At 43.5% G+C, this 25808-nt stretch overlaps 1 protein-coding gene across 1 annotated transcript in view; it reads left to right on the forward strand.

Moving 5' to 3' along the window:
- The window catches only part of HDLBP (high density lipoprotein binding protein), an 81761-nt gene that overhangs the window by 40568 nt on the left and 15385 nt on the right, over positions 1-25808 (forward strand). The window contains exons 6-18 of the mRNA XM_068280619.1: positions 8667-8873; positions 9003-9218; positions 10621-10827; positions 11946-12053; positions 12156-12260; positions 13727-13805; positions 14482-14621; positions 14698-14802; positions 14891-15004; positions 15497-15583; positions 15687-15818; positions 16656-16874; positions 25168-25389. Of these exons, the coding sequence (XP_068136720.1) occupies positions 8667-8873; positions 9003-9218; positions 10621-10827; positions 11946-12053; positions 12156-12260; positions 13727-13805; positions 14482-14621; positions 14698-14802; positions 14891-15004; positions 15497-15583; positions 15687-15818; positions 16656-16874; positions 25168-25389 (1941 nt within the window). The remainder of the gene's footprint in view (positions 1-8666; positions 8874-9002; positions 9219-10620; positions 10828-11945; positions 12054-12155; positions 12261-13726; positions 13806-14481; positions 14622-14697; positions 14803-14890; positions 15005-15496; positions 15584-15686; positions 15819-16655; positions 16875-25167; positions 25390-25808) is intronic.

Here is a 25808-nt window from a genome sequence, read left to right on the forward strand (position 1 = left end):
TCTAAAGTTTAACAGCAGACAAGAACAAAAATGTTTCTATATTGCACTTTTTTGATATCTGCAGGAAGTTGCATGGAACAATAGAAGGGTATGAATTGCCATCAATACAAGCATGTACGATGTTTTGGCATTTCTCAGTGTTCAATCACTGATTGGGAACATGATCGGAATGATGGCTTACCCAGTTGCTTCTGCCCACCCGTACCCATGTCAACAGTTGGATTAACGTCTTATTAGTTGTTTGAACAATAGCATTTAAAACTGATTAAGGTACTTATCTTTTTTTCGCTATTTGGGCTCGTAAGTCCTTTAAGGACCAGGGGATTTTCTAATGATCGGTGCTGCGTGGGCTTCACAGCCCGCAGCACCGATCAGGATTGTGGCCGGGGCGATCAGACTCCCCAACCCCCCCACCTTTTTTTCCCCCCACTAGGGGGATGTCCTGCTGGGGGGGGGGGTTTCTGATCGTCACCGACTATTACTGAGTAGGCAGCCATTTCCGCCCTCCCTCTGCTTACCTCCCTCTCCCTCATGCTGTGTAATGCGCAGGACGGACATCTGTCCTGCACATCCTAGGATAGGCTTTAGCCTATCAGATGCCGGGGATCGCCGATCTGCCTTACGGCGCTGCTGCACAGCAGCGCTGTATGATGTAAACATTTCACCCCCGCGTGTTTACATTACGCGTGCGAGCCGCGATCGGCGGCTCGCACACTGTTCACGGAGACACCCTCCGTGAACTGGCATGGAAAGGCCGCTCCGATCGAGCAGCCGTTTCCATGCTATACCACTAACGATCTGCCGACGCCTATCGGCGCTAGGCGGTCGTTAAGTGGTTGAGAGTTGCAGCAAGGCCTTCTCCTTTTTGTCAAAGGACCCTGTGATTTACTTACAGTGAGTGCTTTAAACTGATGATCATGAAGTGTCAGGTAATGTCATGTCTGACAAAGCAGTTTTTTTTTTTTTTAAAGCTTCTCTTGTATGGGAGGCTGATCTGTGGACCTGTTGGGCTGTTCAGGCTGCTGGCCATGATCGTCATTTGGCTGCAATGACAGCTCCAGTAACACCATAAGTTTAAAGAGGAACTCCAGCCTAAACAAACATACTGTCATTAAGTTACATTAGTTATGTTAATTAAAATAGGTAATATAATCTCTTACCAACCCTGTTTTAAAAGAACAGGCAAATGTTTGATTTTATGATTGCAGCCATCTTTTTGGTTGAAAGGAGGTGACAGGGAGCATGAGACACAGTTCCAACTGTCCTGTGTCCTGATCACCTCTCCCAGTTTCTAGGCAACGTGAATAACATAGGAAATCCCATCATGCTCTGCACAGCATCAGGGGAAAAAAGCCCGTTTTTTTTCTTTGATGGGTGGAGCTTAGATAAAAATGCAGCTAAAAATGATGCTTTGGTAAGAAAAACAAAGTTCTGTTAAAGAAACACCAAGCCTTTTCAGTTCTGCTGAGTAGATTTTGAGTCCAGAGGTTCACTTTAACTGCTTGACTGGTGGCAGACGGTGACTCCATAGGGGCGGTGCATACTCGCCGCTGGTACGGAGTTTTAGCAAAATCGTCACCAGTGCCATACATTAAAAATGGCACGGGCAAACTTGGGTACAGGGTAAAGCCAAAAGACAGCTTACCCTGCTCTAGCCAAACTCTCTGCGCTGAATACTATTCCCTCAGCAACTCGAGTGGACACGTAATTCAGGCTCCTGCTATTGCCTGCAGCCAAACTAGTTGCTGAGCTCCACAATAACTGCAATTTCCATTACGGCTTATGGTGGCACCCAAATCATTGGCGCAGTGCAAAAAATTGGCTGTCTTGGACTAGTGTGTGGGAGCAGCTGGCAGCCTGTAAATTCACTGCCTGCAGTCTCCCTTGTGAAAAAGGCCTAAAGGAAACGCACAGCAGTGACTGTACATCACACATTGGCAAGCTGCCAGCCACAAATACCTTTAAAGCAGATCCGAGATAAAAAACTAACTATAACAAGTAGCTTGTCTATATATCTTATCTAAAGTTTAGATAGTTTACACAGCAACTCTATCTGCAAGGGGCTTCAATAGTTTATGATTATTTATTCCTGTGATACAATGAGGGCAGCCATGTTTTGTTAGTCACAGGCTGAGGGCTGGAGATGCTATCAGCTTGCATGTGTGTAGTATGACAAATTCAGTCCCCTCTCCTCCTCCCTCCTCCCCCCTGCCTCTGAAATCTCTGGCTAGTAACCACCTCCTTCTGCCCAGATTGAGCTCCCATAAGCCCCTACTACAGTGCCAAGGCACTCTAAAAAGCTGTGGGCGAGGCTTGGTTAGTTTATAGGGAATTAGAGTATTAAAACAAAACAAAGTATTTGGCTTGAGGAATGCTCTATAAACTATATGAAAGGAACACAATTATGCAATGAGTAAAAGTTCCACTTTACGCATAGTTTCGGGCAATACAAATTGAAAATTTGTATGCAGCTGAAGCATGGATAGACTTATTTACTACAACATTGACACCTTGCCAGCAAAGTCTACAGGTTGAACTCCTTAAATTAAAGGCATCATTCATTTGTTTATATTTATTATAACTAGTGACCTAAACCCGTTTAAAAACGGGCTCTAGGTCTGTCAACGCCGCGCACACACTCCCGGCCGGCCCCTCCTGCATCAGCAGGACGCAGGGGCACTTGTATATTAGGTAGGACTAGGCGACCCAAGCCTGTTTAAAAACGGGCTCTAGGTCTGTCACCGCCGCAAGTCAGCACGCATGCTTGGCCCTGTCCTCTCATGCAAGCTGCGCGTCACTCCCCCTCAGTGTCTGTGTCCCTGCCCATGCGCAGACAGAAAACACACACACACACACACACACACACACACACACACACACACACACACACACACACACACACACACACACACACACACACACACACACACACACACACACACACACACACACACACACACACACACACACACACACACACACACACACACACACACACACACACACACACACACACACACAGGGACATGGGACACAGAGACACTTAGGTTTTAACACTGGCTAGGTCTGTCATTAATCAGCGGCGCGCGCGGCCACACGCCCGCCCCTTCTGGCCCCGTTCTCCTCCGGCTTTCAGCAGTGTCTCTGCATCTTGTCCCTGCACATGCGCAGTGTAAAAAAGCACTGACACACGGACAGACGCAGGGGCACTTGCCTATTATTGTATAGGATGATTACAAAAAAGCTTGCTTTTTTTTGTTATTGTAAATCGGCCTAAAAATTATTTTGTTCCACTTCGTTAATGTTTTTAAGAATCCAGAGCTTTAAGAATGCAATTGAGATGCCTACAAGTGACTAGAAAGCCCAGTTTTAAGTGCAGCTGCCCCATGGTAACAAAGGCCTGGTTTTGTTATTCTGGTACATTTCGACGATAACATTTTTTTCAGTTAGATCTTTTTATGGATGTCCTCCCGTAGCGGGCGATGAGTGATCTAGATAAAAATCTGACCTGTCAGATACACTTCACTAATCCTTGATCAATGAACTGGAGTGTGGGGATTCTTGGATTCAAGGATGGGGAAATTCTTATTGCTATGGCAACTGGGAAATGCTCCTTGACTTATAGTAAAAAAGGACAGTTCTAGTAATTTTTTTTCATAGTTTAAGGTTTGTAAAAGGCCAGTAAATTTTGCCTATAGAATCTCGCTGAGGACCCACACAGGAACTTCCTCCACAATGGTTATTGTGCACACCCTTACCCTGCCTGCACTGAGATGTGGCCTGAGAAATCAGTGTTCATTGAAAGGGATGCTGCCTTACTGGAGCAGATGCAGTGCTAGAGCAATGAGGACTTTGGGAGTGGATGATTGATCAGTCATTGCCAGTGAGCTGACAGCTGCACAAGGCAATGACGCTGGCTTCAGAGCTGTGAGCAGCTATACTTGCACAAGGCCTGATGTACTAAGGTTCTCCTATGCTGGACAACAGAAGTGACCGAGCATATCTAGATGTTTTCCTCACCTGAGTATTAGCAGACGCTTGTGAGGAATGCTGAAAATTACTGCATTTTTTGTCCTGATTTTTTGCAAACTGCTCTCTTAATTGTGGCGATGCCACTACAAACAAACACCTAGCCAAAATGTCACCAAATTTTAACAATCTTCCTTGTGCTTTGTGCACAGTGTTTAATATGTCCAAGCTAAGTTTTTTGGGTCTCGTGTTCAAGAGAACTTAAATTCCCTTCCCAGCTGAAGCTGCTAATCCTTTGGTCCTCTCTCCTTCCCAGTAGGCCTTCAATGAGACGCTCGCTTGTAAATGCCTTATGTCAACAGGAACAGAGGCAGTCTTGTGCGAGTAGGAAGGGAGGCAGAGACATGAGTGTGCTGCCACTGGTTACCCTCCCAATCAGGATATGAGGGAAGGGCCTGGTGGAGCTGCAGATCACCTTCTCACATCGGGCATAAAGCTGGCTGCAGGCTCTCTGATACTGCCACACACTGCCTGCTTGTTGTTTGCTGCACAGAAAGGGCAAGGGTGGTTACGTGACTGTTTCCTGGAAAACTACTGTATTATTACTGGGCGTTTGTAGGCCACAGGATTAATAGACATTAGCTGTGCCATGCGCCTTTAATGTTGGGAATACACGGTACGTTTTTGAGCCATTTAGATGGCTCGATTGATGATTTCTGACATGTCCGATCTCCCACCCGATCGATTCCGCGCTCTATTTCGCATAGGGAGCAATAGAAATAGATAAGAAAAACGAATGGAAGATGAGAGAATCGGGCGTGAAATCGAGTGATATTGTAGCCTTCATATACTTGTCAGGTGGCTGTTAAGGTGTGACAGACATTTGCGATGAATTTCCCCCCGGATCTTTTTCTTATTGTTATCTTGTTCTCTCATTTTTAAATACTTGGATAAAGAGGAACTCCGGTGACATAGAGTAGAATGTCCTAAATGATTTGGAATACCCACTTTTACATTAATTATCAGCATCAGAACTATATATTTGAACCAATTTGTAAATTTAGTTTCTGCTAGTAATCTATCATTTTGACATTTTGAAGCCACCCTTCAGGGCAGTGACACGAAAATCATACATGCTGTGTTCGTTGGAACGAAAGTGTGTAGCAACTGGGAGTTCAGATTTAGTATTAAACAATTTAGTGGCTAGTGTGCTCCTCTACTAAACACCTTCCTCACTACACCAATCTTAAGTACTTCAGGCTATAACGTGTGAAATGCTGGATCGCTGCACCGTGGGGGGTGTCACCACCCTGAAAAAATTGTATGGAAAAGATGAAGCGCTCAACAGCAGATCCACGTTCTAAATCACTTGCATGCAACAATATATAAATTGTACAACATCACTTGTATGCAGCAATACAGGAATTGTGCAACATAATTCTGTATTTCATATTAAAATGACACCAATTATTGTAATAATTTGTGTCATTTTAATATTAAATACGGAATTACGCTATGAGAGCTTTGTCTTCTTGAGTTTAAAGGCCTGGCTTCCCTCTGTGGATTCAATATACAAGAAAGCGATTATAGCTGGTCAATGCAGGATCAGCCACTGTAGTTGGTGAGCGTGCATTTCTCTTATATATACAACTGTGGTGTTGCACAATTTGTAAGTCACGCTGGGAGCACTAATGGTGATATATTGGTCTATCTGAAACTGGATTACGCTATGTTGTCCCTGTTTTTCTGAGTACTACCCAGGAAGAAGGTGGTTTTGACCCCAAGGAACTACTAGTATGTTTATGCCCTGTTTGCTGATCTGTGATAGAGTCAGCCACATCTGATGGTAAGAGTATTTCAGCTGATACATTTGAGTGATGAATATACAAATTGGGATCAAGAATCCAGTAATACGATCGCGGACTCTGTGATGGTTATGTGGACATAGTACATAAATACTAATATCACGGAGTGGTTTTCTTCTTTTCTTTTTTTCTTGGTCTAGCTGGACTTTTGGGACTCCTATTATGCAAATCTATTGTGGAAAATACTGTGTTTTTGCAGGTTGATGATCTCTACTTCAAATGTTGCACAATTCCTGTATTGCTGCATACAAGTGATGTTGTACAATTTATATATTGTTGCATGCAAGTGATTTAGAACGTGGATCTGCTGTTGAGCGCTTCATCTTTTCCATACAATCAGATTTAGTATTATTAAGTGTGCCTGTGTCCTTTCATACGTTTGCGCAGTTTGTCCAGTTTCTCCCACGTACATAACATTGGGGCATTTAGTATACATGATCAGATATACCAGATTGGTGGATCCACAGCAAAATGAGCCTTGTACTCTGTGCGCCTGTTGTGAACCTGGTATCGTTACCCTGTCAGTGGAGTAAATGTGTCTGCAGGTCCCACATCTTTTTTTGTCGGCAGGGTGATGTTCAGTTTTGTTGAGGCCTGTTCAAAGAACTCCTGACAATCATCTGTTTTATATTGAATTTTTGCCGATATGACGAGGGGAGGTTTAGGGAATATATTTCTCAGACTGTGATCCTTGTGTAAAATGGGATGAACTGAAGTTCCTTAGCAATCCTCCTTAAGATTTCCAGGTGTGGGTTGTAGGTGACAACCAAAGGGACACGGTCCTCTTTCTGGTTTTGCTTATATTTCAGCAGTTCAGTCCTGGGGATGACGTTGGCTTTCCTGATTTGGGCCTCAGCCATAGGAGGACTGTAACCTTGTTTAATGAAAGTGTTCTTAAGTCGATCCAGGTGCTTGTCTCTGTCCATCCTGTCAGATCAAATCCGGTTGTACCTTATAGCTTGGCTGTAAATTATAGAGTTCTTAGTGTGCTTGGGATGAAAACTGTCATATCTTAGGTATGTGGGATGGTCTGTAGGTTTGTGATACACAGAGGGTTGTAGGTTGTTACCCCTGATGTATATGGTGGTGTGCGAGAGTAGGTAAGTTTCAGTTTGATTGTAGGATGGAAGGCATTGACGTTCCTATGGAACTGGAGAAGATCATCCTCACTAGCGGACCAGATGATTAAAATATTAATGAAACGGAAGTAGGCAATGGGTTTTATGCGACATGCATTTGAGGTATTCCTCTTCGATTTTGGCAATGAAGAGATTTGCATACTGTGGTGCAAATCGTGAACCCTTTGCCACACCCATCTGCTGTAAATAGAGGTCCTTTCCAAAAGTTACATAATTATGAGTGAGAATGAAATTGATCAGTCCAGCAATAGGCTTTACAGGTATGCCCAGCAGTAGTTCTGCGCCTGCGCAGTACAGCCCGGCGGACGTCCGATGACGTCAGCGCGCCCGCGTGGGACGCAGAAGAGCCCGACCTGGTAGCCGGCCTGGCCAGTTCGGGTCGGCCACCGAAGACGACCGGGAGCCTCTGGAGCGGCGGCGAGGGCACCTCCTGCCTGCCACGGGCTGGAGGAAGCCCCAGGTAAGTGGATATGGATTTTTTTTTTTCAAGGTGTCCCTGAACCTTCCCTTTAAGTAATGTTGTAAAAAAATAAGACTGACAGTTGAAATGTTGCTTGCTTTTTAATTAGAATTTCCTGTCTGCTTTTGTGCATTATTCTGGCCATTGGGCTGTCGCTGATCTACAGGGAGTGCATTTGAAAATAAAGGAAACCTTGAGATGCAGAACTAGTTAGAGGTTTAGTGTTATCAAATGAAACCTACTGTAAATGACATCTACCTTGGAAAAAGTAATTTGCAGTGTTTTATGTTGCGACAAATGCGTGTACAATTTTAAATGTTCTTCATAGTGCTTCTTTCCGTGTAAGTATTAAAACTGGCAGCACACACTAGATTCTCAGTTAAGGTGGAGCTGACCTGGTCTGGCCAAGAGCCATTCGCGTGTAGATTTTATACATGTAGGGCAAATAGACCATTTTATCTCCTTGTGCTTGAGCCCAGCCTCCTGTGAGTTGCATACAATAAAGATTTGTACACACGTCAGATGCAAGTCATTGAAAACGAACAATGGAAGACCGTGTGGGGAGCAAAGCGGCGCTGACGCATGAACGCAACACTGTGAATCATGAGATAATTTGCATGAGCAAACGGGAACTACACTTCTCCTTTTTACACATCCGCTTAAAGCGTTTGTGATCTGTCGATTCCTGTTCACACGAATGACACAAAACTGTGGTTTGTCTTTTTTAGTCATTCGCTTGCATTTTCCCTAATGATCATTGGTCGCTCAGTTGTTCATTTGGAGTGACTTCCTTCTGGTGTGTGTACTAAAGCCTAGCCTCCCTGGTGGTATGGAAGAGTCTGATTCGTCTAGGGAAAAATGGCTGAAAATGGTGTGGACAAGTCAGGCAGCTCTAAGACATTTCTTAGTTGCAGTTCACAGAACTCCTGTAAAAAATCTGCAGTCTCTACTTCCTGCTCTCATGGAAGTAGAGAAAGGGTTAAACCTCCTGTGGTTACGTATTAGCTGTGTCTACCGAGACTGCTGAATTTCTGTGCTGACACAGCTGAGATCAAATTACACTTGCGATTACTTGAAGATGAGGGTGAATTAGGCTCTTCTCTCTAAAAACACACAGGGTTCATATCTGTTTTCCTTGTTTGCTGTGCAAGAGATCAGCTCCACAAAAAGTGTTTTTTATTTGAAGTGCAAATGTCTGTGCTCTTTTAATCAGTATTTTTAATTATTTTCTAGGCTTCAGCCTCAGTCGCTATCCCCAAGGAACACCACCGGTTTGTGATTGGTAAGAACGGAGAGAAGTTGCAGGACCTAGAACTGAAAACCGCTACCAAGATTCAAGTCCCCCGGCCCGAGGATGCCAGTAACCAGATTAAGATCACTGGCACCAAAGAGGGCATTGAAAAAGCTCGGCATGAGATTCTGCTCATCTCAGCTGAGCAGGTAAGAAAACTGACAAGACACTAAAAGGTTATTTTCTGTAGTGCATCTTTGAGCTGGTTTCCATTCTACATTGATAATATTTGGATGGAGGTTCTCCTGGGTTTGTGACTGATCTTTCTCCTCCATTAGGATAAACGAGCAGTGGAACGTTTGGAGATTGAAAAGGCTTACCACCCATTCATTGCTGGACCTTACAACAAGACCGTGAATGAAATCATGCAAGAAACTGGAACAAGAATAAATATCCCACCACCAAGTGTCAACAAGACTGAGATAGTGTGCACTGGAGAGAAAGATCAGTTGGCTCAGGCAGTGACAAAGATCCGGCAAATCTATGAAGAGAAGGTGAGGAGTTGTGCAGTAACGTCACACTTGTATGGACTGATTCACTAAGGGCCTGAGTCCACTAACACAGTTGTCTGCTTTTCAGCAATACATCAATGTTACAGATGCTGAAAAATGGGACAGAAGCGGAGACAACTGCGTTAGTGGGCTCAGGCCCTGACCATGGAAAAGTGTTTGGAGCAGATGCCTTTATCAACCAGTTAGAATTGTATTAGCCAGTCAGAATTTGCTTTGTCGGCGAGAACCTGTTGGCTCTGGGTGACAGCCTCACTTTTACATCAGCATATTTCCCACGTATGGCATTGGCGAACAACAAAACAAAAATGCACCGGTGTTTACTATTTTTGATGTATCCATATATTTGGGGGTATTGGTGATTGTACCAATCAGCTCTATTTTTCTGATATATTTTTTTCCATGTTGATATTCAGCCCCATAATTTATTTTATTTTTTTAACTTTTAATTTCTTTTAGTAAAGAGACTTGAGCACCAATGTAAATGTTTTTTTCCCCCTAAATGAACATCTCCGCAAGGGAGGTTCTAAACTGATCGTGCCATTGGGGGAGCGAGGGTTGAGGGAGGCACCATTACTTATCTATGGGGTGTCGTTCCTCTTGTCCCCCCCCCCCCCATCTGTTTGGGATGTGCCAACTTCAGGTTGGCAGCACCGACAGCAGTTTGTATCTCCTGACAGAGAATGTACTCTCATCCGTGCACTACATCTCCCAGGATGCATTGCAGCGCACACACGCTTACAACACCACTGGTAGATACAAAGTGCAGTAGGTGTGGCTAGTCTGAAGAGATGAAGGGGCATATTAAACTGTTGCGGGACCAGAGGAGCAGCACCCTGTAGGTAAGTAATGATGTGCCTCCAACCTTCGTTCCCTCAATGGCATGCTTGATTTAGAACCTCTTATGGGCCGATTCCATTGTGAGATTGTGTACATGATGCAAGCTGCAGTAGTCTGCACTTTGCAGAACATATTTTCTTTCATCATCCTCCAGTACCCCCGCCTCCCCCACCCCCTGGACTTGGGGGTAGGTTTATTTCTAGAATTGGAGCAAGATCCATATTCCGTTTCTCCGAACAAATCTTCAAAATGATGACTACATTTTTCTGCACTATTTTACAGTTCGCCTTATGTGGAAACCATCTCCTGCGGCTGAGCATCATCTAAAGCAGTTTGTTACAGTGATCTGGATTAAATTTTGCTAATCTCTCTGGACTAAAATAGACTCAATGGAGAACTTTAATGAAAGGTTCTCTCACTGATGCTAAATATTTAACTGTTACTTTACTCTACTTAGAAGGGAAACTGGCTGTTTCTGCTCTGCTGCATTGGTGCCGGCATATACTTTTGTGCATGCAGTGTAATGTGTGTGTGTTCATTCTTGCAGAAGAAGAAAACCACCAGCATTGCAGTGGAAGTACGGAAATCGCAACACAAGTACGTCATCGGTCCAAAGGGCAATAGCTTGCAGGAGATCTTGGAGCGCACTGGGGTGTCTGTGGAAATACCGCCGAGTGATAGCAGTTCAGAGACAGTCATCCTGCGAGGAGAACCTGAGAAACTGGGCCAGGCACTGACAGAAGTATATGCTAAGGTAAATACCATCATATGTAATATAACTGTATATCCTCAGCTATGAGCTAAGAAATTTTAGATTTGGCTCAAGAAAAGTTTAGCATCTGTGAGTCAGATCTAAATTTCCTTACTTTATAGGCAGGGGCCAGGACGCCTGGCAGAGTATGCTGCAGCGGAGCACTTAGTAGGCGCCCCTTCCCCCTCGTAGTCATCATTGGGCACTGGCCAGTATTTAACAACCCCCCTTTTTCTCCTGCCAGGGCGAAGGGTTCTTCCCTCCCCCCACTTAGGTGCCTATATGAAGAGCGGAATACAACAAAGTGGACGTACCTCTACCACCACTGGGCATGTCTTCGTCACTTGGGCCAGTGAGCGTGCACCAGCAGATGCTTCCGGTATCATGTGACATGTAACTGGAGGGGCAGCAGTGCTTGCTCTCCGGCCCAAGTGAAGAGCCGATGAGAGGATTTGGTGCCTGGTGGCTGCAGTTTTTTAACCAGAAGAGCCTCTCCTACTCAGAAACCATTTGTTACTAAGAGGGAGATTTACTGGCTGTAGTTAGTTACTATGGGAGGAGGGGGTGATGGGTTACTATGGGAGGAATGGGAAAATGGCTGCAGAGATTACTTAGGGTGGGGAGGATACTGGCAACACTGATTAATAAGATGGATGATTGATTGATACAGGCCACATGGAGTACTGGAGGTGGTGGTGGGGGGGGGGGGGGTGGCGAATACTGGCCTCACTGGTTACCAAAGTGGGGAGGAGGATAGATACTGGCTGCACTGATTACCAAGTGGAGTGCTGCATGTGGTGACCACGTGGGGTTACTGGCTGCTTAGGGGGGACATGAGGGGTTATTTGCTGCACTTGGGGATCGGGAGGGGCTAATATAATAGCTACACTTGGGGATCGGGGGGGAGGGGGGGTCAATGACTGCAATAATTTGTGTAGTGCAGCCTAGTCACCAACCTTCCTGGGCTGACTTATATTTGAGTCTTAAATATACCAGCTGAAGGGGGTCAAATATTGAGGTCGGTTTATACATGAGATCAACTTTTGTCCAAGAATATAGAGTACAGTCACTTTATTTCTTTAGGTAATTCAGTTGTAATGGATACATTTTGTCTCCTCTAGGCTAACAGCTTTACAGTGGCCACAGTCTTGGCTCCCTCCTGGCTGCATCGTTTCATTATTGGCAAAAAAGGACAAAACTTGGCAAAGATCACACAGCAAATACCAAAGGTAAGGTTTGCTGTTTAGAAGAAGCTAATTATCTATATAAAATACTTAAATTGAAAAGACTTGTTCATTCTCTAACAAGTGTTCTGATGGTGGTCTCTGCAGGTGCACATTGAGTTTACAGAAGGGGAGGACAAGATTTCCCTGGAGGGGCCAACAGAAGATGTAAAATTAGCTCAACAACAGATGGAAGTTCTTGTTACTGATTTGGTAAGCTGGTTTCCTTACTAGTGAATGTTCGAGATGCATTTTGAAACTCTAAGTACTGCAGTAATGTGAATCCTTGTGCTTTAAAGGGAATCTGTAACAAAAAAAAGCCTCTGTTGGGGTATGGAAGCCTCTGGATCCTAAAGAGGCTCCCTCCGTTCCTCCTCAGTAGAGGGGATCCATCGCTGGGACGTGCTCACTATAATGATGGCCACGTCTAGGAGAACTCATGGTGAAGCATGTGATTTGTTTGATCAGCTGATAGATTTGCATATCTATCACCTCAAAAAACTGAACACATGCTTTTCTATAAGTTCTCCTAGACATACCCATCACTAACCTTAGTCCCAGCACCATGCCATATGCTGCTATCATGCAGCACTTATTTCATAGAAAACTTAAAGTACAACTGAAGTGAGAAATCTATGGAGGCTGCCATATTTATTTCCCTTTATACATCACCAGTTGCCTGGCAGTCCAGCTGGTCTATTAGGATGCAGTAGTGTCTGAATAATGTCAGAAACAAGCATGAAGCTAATCTTTCAGATCTGACAATGTCAGTAACACCTGTTCTGCTGCATGCTTGTTCAGGGTTTATGGCTAAAAGTATTAGGGCTCGTTTCCACTAGTGTGGCGTGCGTCTCGTAGACGCATGCGGGCACTGAGCGAGTGGGCGGGATCGCAGGCGATTCCCATGAGCCGTGCCATGCACAGCTATTGGATTCGCAGCCTCAGCAGCGAATTCTGCGGGGGGTTCCGGCGAATCGCTCCAGCAAGCGATTCCGCCGCGGCCCCGTCATCCCCCTATGACAGTTTCCCTGTGCGAATCATGTGCGGGGAAACTCTGCAGAATCGCTGGCGAAATCGCCGAAGTGGAAACGGGCCCTACGAGGTAGAGGATTAGCAGGATAGCCAGGCAACTGGTATTGCTTAGAAGGAAATAAATATGGCAGCTTCCATATCCCTCTTATTTAAGTTGCCCTTTAAAGGCACTCTGAGCTGAGATATAAAAAAAATTATACATAACTGGGGCTTCCTCCAGCCCCATCCGCTTGGATCGCTCCCACACCACCGTCCTCCGCTGTCTGCAGCTTCGGGAACCAGGTCCCATCACTGCCGTCAGTTGGCTCCAGTCTACGCACGAGAAGTGCGCTGTTTGCATATGCGTAGAGGGCACACTTCTCGGTGGTGTGGGAGCGATCCAAGCGGATGGGGCTGGAGAAGACCCAGGTATGTTTTTGTTTTTTTTCCTTTTTTTTTTCTTTTAATATATCTTAACTCTGGTACACTTTAAGATAATGTCAATGAGCCCTTTTAAGTTAGATGTAGTGTTGACATTTGCATTCAAAAGTTTGATCTAAACTATACTTCATGTTAACCTATGTGAAAAATAGGCAAAATTGCCTACCTGTGTTATTTGTAAATGGTTTATTTCAGAAAAGTGACTTTTTTTTTAACTTTACATTTAGATATCTCGAATGGACTTTGCAGAAATAAGCATTGACCACCGGTTTCACAGGCACCTCATTGGAAAAAGCGGAACAAATAGTAAGTGGTTATTTTCTAAAGGCTTTGATAGCTGTTGATATTTATCTTGGCATTATCTGCTAGGGCCTGGGGTCTTGGAGCAACTATTTTCTTATAGCTGAATCCATCAGTCACTGAGCACCTAAAGAAAATCCTAGCTTGTCCCAAAAAAACCCAATGTAGATATGAGTAAACTATATTACTGATTAAAATGGGGGTATATAGTTAAAAAGTCAATACTGCTCAGGTCTATAAGGGAAAAGAAAAAGTGCGAAGTGGTTAAAAAAAATAAATAAATAAACATAACGAGGAATCTAAGAAATTAAGAGGCAAGACAAACTATCCAACTCCCCCCAACCCCCTCCCCATTTTGTGCGTTTTTTTTTTTTTGTTTTTTTTTTGTTTTTTTTGTTTCTGTGGGATTTTTTTTGTTTGTTCGTTTTTCCTTTTGAGATGCTTTTCAGCAGTATGTTTCCAAAATATTTATGATGAATTCCTAAGCTTTATAAATCATTGCTTATTTGAAGAATGGGTATTACTGGTTTAGCTACTCTGAGCACTAGCCAATTCTGATACGTTTGAGGGACTGACTCTGCGATAGGTTTTGTCTTCAACCAAACACTATGAAGGGACAACTTGTTATAGTTTTTATATTTTTACTTGTTTATAAAAAAAAAATGTTTCTCCTTTTTTTTAGTAAACAGAATCAAGGAGCAATATAAGGTATCAGTGCGTATTCCCCAAGACAATGAAAAAAGCAATGCGATCAGAATTGAAGGTGACCCCCAAGGAGTCCAGCAGGCTAAGAAAGAGTTGCTGGAGTTGGCATCACGCATGGTGAGTAAAGTGGAACGTGTTCTCACATGTTCAATGACCGAAAACCTTTATTAATGACAAATGTTTTGTTTTTTAGGAAAATGAACGCACAAAGGACCTGATCATTGATCAGAAGTTCCACCGTACGATAATCGGGCAAAAGGGTGAAAGAATTAGGGAGATTCGGGAAAAGTTCCCTGATGTAAGTGGTCTCTCTATTCCTGGAACATTTCTTGAAGGCTGCTTTCTTGTCTTTCCAGCAGTCTGAATCTTTTCAATTTCCCTTCTAGGTGATCATTAACTTTCCAGATCCCACTCATAAGAGTGACATTGTGCAGCTGCGGGGGCCCAAGAATGAGGTGGAAAAGTGCACAAAGTATTTGCAGAAGATGGTGACAGAGATGGTAAGGACAAATTCAACTTGTGATTTAGAAAAGTGTTTTTTTTTTTTTTTTTTTCTGTACAACATGCCATTAGTGGGCTTGGTCTGGGAGTTTGCTATACTTTCGGATAGGTGGCATAAGCACTTATAGTGACTATATGAAGATTTATTGGATGGATAAGAACATGTCCTCTGTATTCTGTATGTCCTCACTAGAATGAGATGCAAATCATTCGGAGATGATGATTTTTATGCTGGTTGAACACTGATCAATCGAAGCAGCCACTGAGACATTTGATTGGCCCATTTACAAGTTGCCTACCTTTCCATAAGATTGGCAGAACTCTGATTCACATTACATTGACCATCCCTAGTCCTCACCATGAGCCCCATCATACATAATTTGATATTTCTAGCAGAAATGGTCACACTGATATGGAAATGTCTTCAATGTTATGCTATTGACTTTTGATCTGTCTGAAAAAGGTTAATGATTTGAATTAATAAATTGCAGGTGGAGAACAGCTACTCTCTATCTGTGCCAATCTTCAAGCAGTTCCATAAGAACATTATTGGAAAGGGTGGTGCCAATATTAAGAAGGTATGTTAAAAAACAAACAAAAAAAAACACGGCCGCCATTCAGATTTAATTTAGTCCTTGTGGATTTTAATTGTTTGTTGTTTTTTTTAACCGCCCTATTCAGATTCGAGAAGAATGTAACACTAAGATAGACCTCCCGGCTGAAAACAGCAACTCAGAAATGATTGTCATCACCGGGAAGAAAACAAACTGTGAGGCGGCACGTGAACGCATTCTGGCCATTCAGAAAGAACTGGTAACTGTTCCATACTAAAGGAGTCCTCCACACCTATGTAATGGGTGGTTGAGTATGTTTTAGCACCAACTTTATATAAGCGGGTACTGTGTACATTATGCATAACTTGGAAGCATCATCTCAAGAATAAGCTAAAGTGGCCTAGGCCACATATGTGCTTGCATACAAGTGAGTTTTAATGTTGCGTTTGTACATTACCAAGCTTGCATAGGGTTGAGCTGGTTTAGGGAGAGAATTCCAAGGAAGTGGAGAGGCATGCGAGAAATCGTTTGTGGGAGCAGGAGAACTTGACTAGACCGAAAGAGGAGACTAGCAAAGCGCAGATTGTGCATTAGCTGCCATCTCATAACAGATGTTGCAATGTATGGTCCCAGCTGATGGGAGAGTATGCTAGGTCAGTTAGAAGCTTGAATTGTAATTGACTTTTATCCAGTATCTCCTCTAATATGGCATGGCTAGGTTTCTACACCAAAGTATGTTACACCAAGTGTATTTTTCATCCACACTTCTGTGCTTTTCAGCTGCATTTTTCTGTTCCCAGCCACATTGTAAGATAGATCAAGGTGTAACAAAGCAGAATTGTGGAAAGGATCTTGTGTTAGATTTTATGCAGAGCACTGTGGGGATTGAACCAGGTTTTGAAATTCTGTTATAAAACAAGCGAGGATGGTAGAGATAAGCAAGGCAAGATCATCTCGACGTGACACAACATAAGAGAAGGACAAAAGTGTCAACATGGCAAAGATTAGTCAGCAGATTTTAGAAAAAGAATATGGTGAAACTTGGATTAAAATGGAGTTGTCTGTAATGACGTCTGCTTTATGTCTGCTGTTCTAGGCAAACATCTCAGAACTGGAGGTCAGCATTCCATCAAAATTACACAACTCCCTTATTGGAGCTAAGGGACGCTTCATAAGATCCATCATGGAAGAATGCGGAGGTGTCCATATCCACTTCCCAAGCGAGGGCTCCGGCAGTGATACTGTAACCATCCGAGGACCGGCTCAGGATGTAGACAGAGCCAAGAAACAGCTGCTGCAGCTGGCAGAGGAGAAGGTGAGCTGGGGTGCCTGGAAAAGGATAATTAGTTAGATTATGCAGCTCATTCTCCAGCTGTTATGGAACAAGTTGCAGCTCTGACATTTGGCTGTGGAATTTTGAACTCAAACCCATAAATACAACAGCTTTAAATGGTTATTTCATTTCTACATAAAAATTCCTAGGACATATATCAGTAATACACAAGACATTTTGTACTTTCATTTTGAGCTACCATATACTGTATACTCAGCTAAAAGTCTAGCAATTTAGGTCTGACTCACTAAATGGTAAGGATAGGGGCTGACTTGGAGTTAGACCTAAATTTCTGACTCATAGGTGAGGGGTGGGAGCCCACCTCTCTCTCAACCTTTGCCAGAGCGAGCCACATTAGCCAGCATGCTTTATAACCACCTCCCACTGTCATAATTTGCTGGAAAAAGACTACTTTGTATAGCTTGCATCTCTTTTCACAGTGGGTATGGGCTGGGAGCAGGACATGAAGGGTGGAGTCATGACATCAATCCCCAACATCCTTTGCACCCATGGCTAGGAAATAAATAAAATTGCCAAAGTCCAATTTCAGAGGGGGCTGGGAGTTCAAGACCGTATGTGCAATACAGACTCTGGGGGGAAGAAAATCGCATTTATGTGCAATTTTAATATAGCTTTGTAACTTATTAGGTTTAACCTCTTGCCGACCGCGTCACGCCGATGGGCGTGGCCGTGGCTGCAGCCCCAGGACCGCCTAACGCCAATTGGCGTAAAGTCCTGGGACTCTGTTTTGCAGAAGATCGCACGCAGGCTGTGCGCGCGCTCATCTCCTGCTTGGAGGGGCGGAGCTCCGCCCCGCCTGGGAGACTGTTAGACGGCGTGATTGCCGTCTATACAGTGCAGCGCTGCAATCAGCAGCAGCGCTGCACTGGGGACAACCGTGTGACACGACTGTCCCCCTGGGGGTCAAGTGAGCGATCGGCTCTCATAGGGTGAAGCCTATGAGAGCTGATCGCCATGATTGGCTGGCTGGGGGGAGGGAGGGAGAGGGTTTTAAAAAACACGAACAAAAAATATTTATAAAAAAAACATGGGGGAGCGGTCAGACCCCACCAACAGAGAGCTCTGTTGGTGGGGAGAAAAGTGTACTTAAACTGAGCATGCTTGAGTTCATGAATTTCGCATGTCCAGTAAAAGCGACTGCTTGTGCACGAAGAAAAGTAGGTGTATTTTTCAGTTCAAACTCGTTATTGTCCAGTACAAGTATGCTCGTTCTCAGCAGAGTCTTTACTGCTGGGAACATAGCTGAAGACTAAGGGCCCTTTTCCACCTGCAATCGCTAGCGTTCATGCTGAACGCTAGCGATTGCTGAATCGCAAAACCGGCGATTCCCCCGACGTTTGTGGCCGCGATTTTGCTATGCTATGCACTGCATAGCAAAATCGCGGCAATTATCGCTCCGCCGCGCGTTCGCGTTCCCGACAAAAGCGAATCGCGGTAGTGGAAATGACCTACCGCGATTCCTATGTTAAAAAGCAAACCGTAGCGATTGTAAAATCGCTAGCGGTTTGCGGTTTTGCGATTTAGCCAGCGCAAACGCGCTGGTGGAAAAGGGCTCTAAGGGACTTCCAATCAAAGCTGTTCATCTGCCCCAAGAGCATAGGATGGTAAATGGGCACGGCACTGTATTATCAGAGTTCCACCTCAGTTGTCAGGTACCCTTTAAAGGGATACTGTAGGGGGGTCGGGGGAAAATGAGCTGAACTTACCCGGGGCTTCTAATGGTCCCCCACAGACATCCTGTGCCCGCGCAGCCACTCCCCAATGCTCCGGCCCCGCCTCCGGTTCACTTCTGGAATTTCTGACTTTAAAGTCAGAAAACCACTGCGCCTGCGTTGCCGTGTCCTCGCTCCTGCTGATGTCACCAGGAGTGTACTGTGCAGACACAGACCATACTGGGCCTGCGCTGTGAGCTCTTGATGACATCAGCGGGATCGAGGACACGGCAACGCAGGCGCAGTGGTTTTCTGACTTTAAAGTCAGAAATTCCAGAAGTGAACCGGAGGCGGGGCCGGAGCATCGGTGAGTGGCTGTGCTGGCACAGGATGTCTGCGGGGGACCATTAGAAGCCCCGGGTAAGTTCAGCTCATTTTCCCCCAACCCCCCTACAGTATCCCTTTAAGCTCACTCCATTAAAGAGAACCCGAGGTGGGTTTGAAGAATATTATCTGCATACAGAGGCTGGATCTGCCTATACAGCCCAGCCTCTGTTGCTATCCCAAACCCCCCTAAGGTCCCCCTGCACTCTGCAATCCCTCATAAATCACAGCCACGCTGCTGACAAACAGCTTGTCAGAGCTGGCTGTGTTTATCTCTATAGTGTCAGTCTGCTGCTCTCCCCGCCTCCTGCAGAACTCCAGTCCCCGCCTGCATCCCTTCCCTCCATGCTGATTGGAGGGAAGGGACGGGGGCAGGGACCGGAGCTATGCAGGAGGCGGGGGAGCAGCTGAGACTGACACTACAGATGTAAACATAGCCTCACAGCATGGCTGTGATTTATGAGGGATTGCAGAGTGCAGGGGGACCTTAGTGGGGTTTGGGATAGCAACAGAGGCTGGGCTGTATAGGCAGATCCAGCCTCTGTATGCAAGATAACATTCTTTAAACACACCTCGGGTTCTCTTTAAACTGTGTTTTAGTAGCAGAAACAGTCTTGTTTTTGTAATCAAAGCATAGTTTAAAGCAGATCCGAGATGAAAAACTAACTATAACAAGTAACTTGTCTATATATCTTATCTTAAGTTTAGATGGTTTACACAGCAAATCTAGCTGCAAACAGCTTCAACAGTTTGATTTATTCCTGTAATAAATGAGGGCAGCCATGTTCTGTTTGTCTTGAAAATGGGGGAGAAACCGAGAGCCCAATATGGTGCAGTATGTTAATATGGAGAGGTCTGTTGTGAATAAATGAGATGATTATACTCACAAGGGTGGGTCGCCACAAAGGCAACCACTGGAAAGGCCGGCGGGGAGAATTGTAACCTGACCCCGCTCAGGTTAAAAAGTCGCTCTCTGTAGATAGGAGAAAATGGGGATACACCCCTCCACCAAGGGTGGACTAGATGATATTGAAATATGATAACAGAGGCGCCAAGCAGAATAAAATTAGTTAAAATTGTTAAAAAGGGGGAAGTGGGTGGACTCACCTCCCTTCTGAAAAAAATGGCCGGACAATGGACAGGTTACTTACAGTCTAAAGTAACATTTATTAGTAACTCCAAAAGTGCAACGCGTTTCACGGGTAACAGTCCCGCTTCTTCAGGCAAACGATTATTTGGAGGGTGCTGGGGAAGGGAAACAAAAGGAAAAAAAAGGGGATTGCCAGAGGAACGCAAATACCAGGCACCCAAAGGTGCACCACAAGTCTACAGCAATAAAATGTGCAATATGCATTTAACAGCAAGATATGCATACAAAATAGACTGAGAACGTGTGCAAATAGCATGTATAAAGTGACAGTGCACATATCCATAATATAAAGGCAGAGTATGAGTCACTCTTAGTAAAATGATAAGACAGTAAAAAAATGAATTTAAAACAGGGAGAAACAGAGAAAGGTTTAGTTTTTAAAGGAGTGAGTGCAGCAGTATATTATGATAAGGCAAAAAAGGCATAAAAAAAAAAAAAAAAAAAAAAAAGCAGTGTTTCAAGATGAGCAAATGTTCAACTTACTAGAGTTATGAGAAGCAGAGAAAGGTTTCATTTTTGAAGGAGTGAGTGCAGCAGTATATTATGATAAAACAAAAAGGCATACTAAGAAACAGCAGTGTTTAAAGGTGAGCAAATGCTCAACTTACCAAAATCAGGTCATGAACCAGGTAGAGCGCCTCTGTGAGGTGTGGGGTGCTCTGTCTTAAATTTATAAGTGACTGGAATCACCCAGAATGGGGGATGGGAAGTGGGAGCGACAGAGGTCGCATGCTGATGACATATGGTAGTAGGGCGGTGCAGTACTGTGATCAATGTGGGAATAGGATGCAAACCTATGTGTATGATGCTGGATGGGAAGGGAAGGGGGGGGGGGGGGAGAAAGAGAGGGATATAGGCAAAGGGACTGGGATATGCATAAGTAACAACATGCTTACTCCCATAGTGTACCTTGTATGGGTTGGTAGTGGATGGTGAAAAGCGCATAGGATTGGAGGTGGCCTAAATCTTAAGTAAAAACAATAGATGTGGTGTTTGTTATAGGGTCGGAGGCTGGAGAAAGGAAATGTAGAAAGGTTAAATAAAAGTTGCACTTGGAATACATAAAAAGTACATGTAAAGAAAATGCATAAAAAAATTTGTTCATGCCACACTATGCCGAATGTTGGATCCAAAATATACTGGAGAGGTTCATTCCAGCTAGGGTTAATGGTACAGGGTGAAAAACAGAAAACTGCTGTAATAGGAGTATGGATACAAAACTATGCATAGTTGCAAAAATTTGTATGAAGCATAAAACTTGACGAAAATACATTAAAAATGATAAAATAAGTAAATGATCAAAGCAAAACAAGTGTAAGACAAATATAATGGGTTCGAATAAAAGAGAGGACCATTTAAAATATATTAAAAAAGATGATTCAATATACTTTCTCTAATTGTTCGTTTAGACCTTCGGGCGTTAGTGTTTTAAGAATTTGTATCCAGAACATTTCTTTATTCCTAAGGACCTCAAAAGCATTGTGCGGTGGGATGGATTCAATAAGCGTGAATTTGAGTGTTTGTGGATTGCAGTTGTGGGTGGAGCCGAAATGACGGGAAATGCTGTGAAGTGGATAGTTTTTCAATATATTGCGCTTATGTTGTCCTATTCTGTTTCGGACAAGTTGAGTGGTTCGCCCCACATATTGCAGATTGCATGAACAAGAGATCAAATAAATGACATTTCTGGTTGAACAAGTAATGTATTGTTTGATAATATACTGAATTTGGGTGGTATTGGATGAAAAGGAATCAGTGGTGTTTATGAAGCGACAGGCAGTACATCTGGATTTCCCACAGGGAAATGACCCAGGGTTTGAGATGGGGGTGGTTTCAGTGGGATTAGGGATAGGTAGGCGTAGTTTACTAGGGGCCAGGAGACTTTTGAGGTTGGGGGCCCTTCTGAATGTGAGTAAGGGAGTTTCAGGTATGGTAGGTTTGAGGTGAGGATCCTGTGTCAGAATCTCCCATCTGTTTTGTATTATGGATCTGATCTGTTTGTGGTGTTTACTGAATCCAGTGATAAATCTGGGGAAAGGACTGGGGGTCGAGGACGAAACAGTATTGTTGGTATTGGTGATGGTGGCCTTCCATTTGGCGTCTTTGATCAGTTTTTTTGGGTAGCCACGTTCTGCAAACTTTTTGGTAAGGATATCTGATTGGGATTGGTAATCAGAGATTTCTCCGATTACCAATCCCAATCAGATATCCTTACCAAAAAGTTTGCAGAACGTGGCTACCCAAAAAAACTGATCAAAGACGCCAAATGGAAGGCCACCATCACCAATACCAACAATACTGTTTCGTCCTCGACCCCCAGTCCTTTCCCCAGATTTATCACTGGATTCAGTAAACACCACAAACAGATCAGATCCATAATACAAAACAGATGGGAGATTCTGACACAGGATCCTCACCTCAAACCTACCATACCTGAAACTCCCTTACTCACATTCAGAAGGGCCCCCAACCTCAAAAGTCTCCTGGCCCCTAGTAAACTACGCCTACCTATCCCTAATCCCACTGAAACCACCCCCATCTCAAACCCTGGGTCATTTCCCTGTGGGAAATCCAGATGTACTGCCTGTCGCTTCATAAACACCACTGATTCCTTTTCATCCAATACCACCCAAATTCAGTATATTATCAAACAATACATTACTTGTTCAACCAGAAATGTCATTTATTTGATCTCTTGTTCATGCAATCTGCAATATGTGGGGCGAACCACTCAACTTGTCCGAAACAGAATAGGACAACATAAGCGCAATATATTGAAAAACTATCCACTTCACAGCATTTCCCGTCATTTCGGCTCCACCCACAACTGCAATCCACAAACACTCAAATTCACGCTTATTGAATCCATCCCACCGCACAATGCTTTTGAGGTCCTTAGGAATAAAGAAATGTTCTGGATACAAATTCTTAAAACACTAACGCCCGAAGGTCTAAACGAACAATTAGAGAAAGTATATTGAATCATCTTTTTTAATATATTTTAAATGGTCCTCTCTTTTATTCGAACCCATTATATTTGTCTTACACTTGTTTTGCTTTGATCATTTACTTATTTTATCATTTTTAATGTATTTTCGTCAAGTTTTATGCTTCATACAAATTTTTGCAACTATGCATAGTTTTGTATCCATACTCCTATTATTACAGCAGTTTTCTGTTTTTCACCCTGTACCATTAACCCTAGCTGGAATGAACCTCTCCAGTATATTTTGGATCCAACATTCGGCATAGTGTGGCATGAACAAATTTTTTTATGCATTTTCTTTACATGTACTTTTTATGTATTCCAAGTGCAACTTTTATTTAACCTTTCTACATTTCCTTTCTCCAGCCTCCGACCCTATAACAAACACCACATCTATTGTTTTTACTTAAGATTTAGGCCACCTCCAATCCTATGCGCTTTTCACCATCCACTACCAACCCATACAAGGTACACTATGGGAGTAAGCATGTTGTTACTTATGCATATCCCAGTCCCTTTGCCTATATCCCTCTCTTTCTCCCCCCCCCCCCCCTTCCCTTCCCATCCAGCATCATACACATAGGTTTGCATCCTATTCCCACATTGATCACAGTACTGCACCGCCCTACTACCATATGTCATCAGCATGCGACCTCTGTCGCTCCCACTTCCCATCCCCCATTCTGGGTGATTCCAGTCACTTATAAATTTAAGACAGAGCACCCCACACCTCACAGAGGCGCTCTACCTGGTTCATGACCTGATTTTGGTAAGTTGAGCATTTGCTCACCTTTAAACACTGCTGTTTCTTAGTATGCCTTTTTGTTTTATCATATACTGCTGCACTCACTCCTTCAAAAATGAAACCTCTCTCTGCTTCTCATAACTAGTAAGTTGAACATTTGCTCATCTTGAAACACTGCTTTTTTTTTTTTTTTTTTTTTTTTTTTTTTTTTATGCCTTTTTTGCCTTATCATAATATACTGCTGCACTCACTCCTTTAAAAACTAAACCTTTCTCTGTTTCTCCCTGTTTTAAATTCATTTTTTTACTGTCTTATCATTTTACTAAGAGTGACTCATACTCTGCCTTTATATTATGGATATGTGCACTGTCACTTTATACATGCTATTTGCACACGTTCTCAGTCTATTTTGTATGCATATCTTGCTGTTAAATGCATATTGCACATTTTATTGCTGTAGACTTGTGGTGCACCTTTGGGTGCCTGGTATTTGCGTTCCTCTGGCAATCCCCTTTTTTTTCCTTTTGTTTCCCTTCCCCAGCACCCTCCAAATAATCGTTTGCCTGAAGAAGCGGGACTGTTACCCGTGAAACGCGTTGCACTTTTGGAGTTACTAATAAATGTTACTTTAGACTGTAAGTAACCTGTCCATTGTCCGGCCATTTTTTTCAGAAGGGAGGTGAGTCCACCCACTTCCCCCTTTTTAACAATTTTAACTAATTTTATTCTGCTTGGCGCCTCTGTTATCATATTTCAATATGTTCTGTTTGTCACACTACACCAAGCAAGCTGATCTGCATCTCCAGCCCTCAGCCTGTGAAAACTTCTCCCCTCTCCTCCCCCCTTCTGCCTCTGAAATCTCTGGCTAGTAACTTCCTCCTCCTCCTGCCCAGACTGAGCTCCCATAAGCCCTTGCTACTAAGGCTCAAAGTGCCAAGGCTCTAAGTGCCAAGGCTCTCTGGAGAAGCTGTGGGCGAGGCTTTTTTAGTTTATAGGGAATTGGAGTATTAAAACAAATTAAGTGTTTGGCTTGAGGAATGCCCTATAAACTATATGAAAGAAATACAATTATGCAATGTGTAAAAGTTTCTCGGATCCACTTTAAGCAAGGGGGAAAAAAACTATTCGAGGATGAATAGTAACACCATATAAATATGGATATACTTATTTAAACTATCTTGGAGTTCTTCTCTCATATACCATGTTTGTTGATGTTATACTGATATACCGAATATGGAGGTTTTTAATTTAGATGACATGAGTGAAGGATATACGGTAAGTAATATTGCCACTGCCTAAAGTTTCATACGGTATAACATTTAATGAATGTCTTGCAGCAAACCAAGAGCTTTACTGCAGAACTGAAAGCCAAACCGGAGTACCATAAATTCCTGATTGGTAAAGGTGGTGGTAACATCCGTAAAGTACGCGACCAAACAGGAGCCCGCATTATCTTCCCCACTGCTGAGGATAAGGATCAGCAGCTTATCACCATTGTGGGCACAGAGGAGGCAGTGAAGGACGCGCAAAAGGAACTGGAGAGTCTCATTAAAAGCTTGGTAAGACCCATTGATTTCTCACTTTGTGGTTTAAGGGGTTACATATCTCTTCTGCTTATCCAGAGACCAAGGAAACCTATGGATTATATATTGCTGCACTTCAGATATATTGTGATAACTTGAAACCATGTTATTGACCAAGATGATACACAAGGCTGATAGCTGGCTGATGCATAAAGGGAGGTTGGGGTACTTCTATACATACACTAGTTTCTTGGTAATGTACCACCGACCGGCTGCTTTAGCCAAGAATCGCATAGGGTGGGTACAAGGTTTACAGCACACCTGAAGTGAGAGAGATATGGAGGCTGACCTATTTATTTCCTTTTAAAGAATGCAAATTGCGTGGCTGTCTTGCTGATCCTCTGCCTCTCATACTTTTATCCATTGACTTTGAACTAGCACGCAGATCAGGTGTT

This window comes from Hyperolius riggenbachi, chromosome 4 (assembly GCF_040937935.1).
Source record: "Hyperolius riggenbachi isolate aHypRig1 chromosome 4, aHypRig1.pri, whole genome shotgun sequence".
NCBI lineage: Eukaryota > Metazoa > Chordata > Amphibia > Anura > Hyperoliidae > Hyperolius > Hyperolius riggenbachi.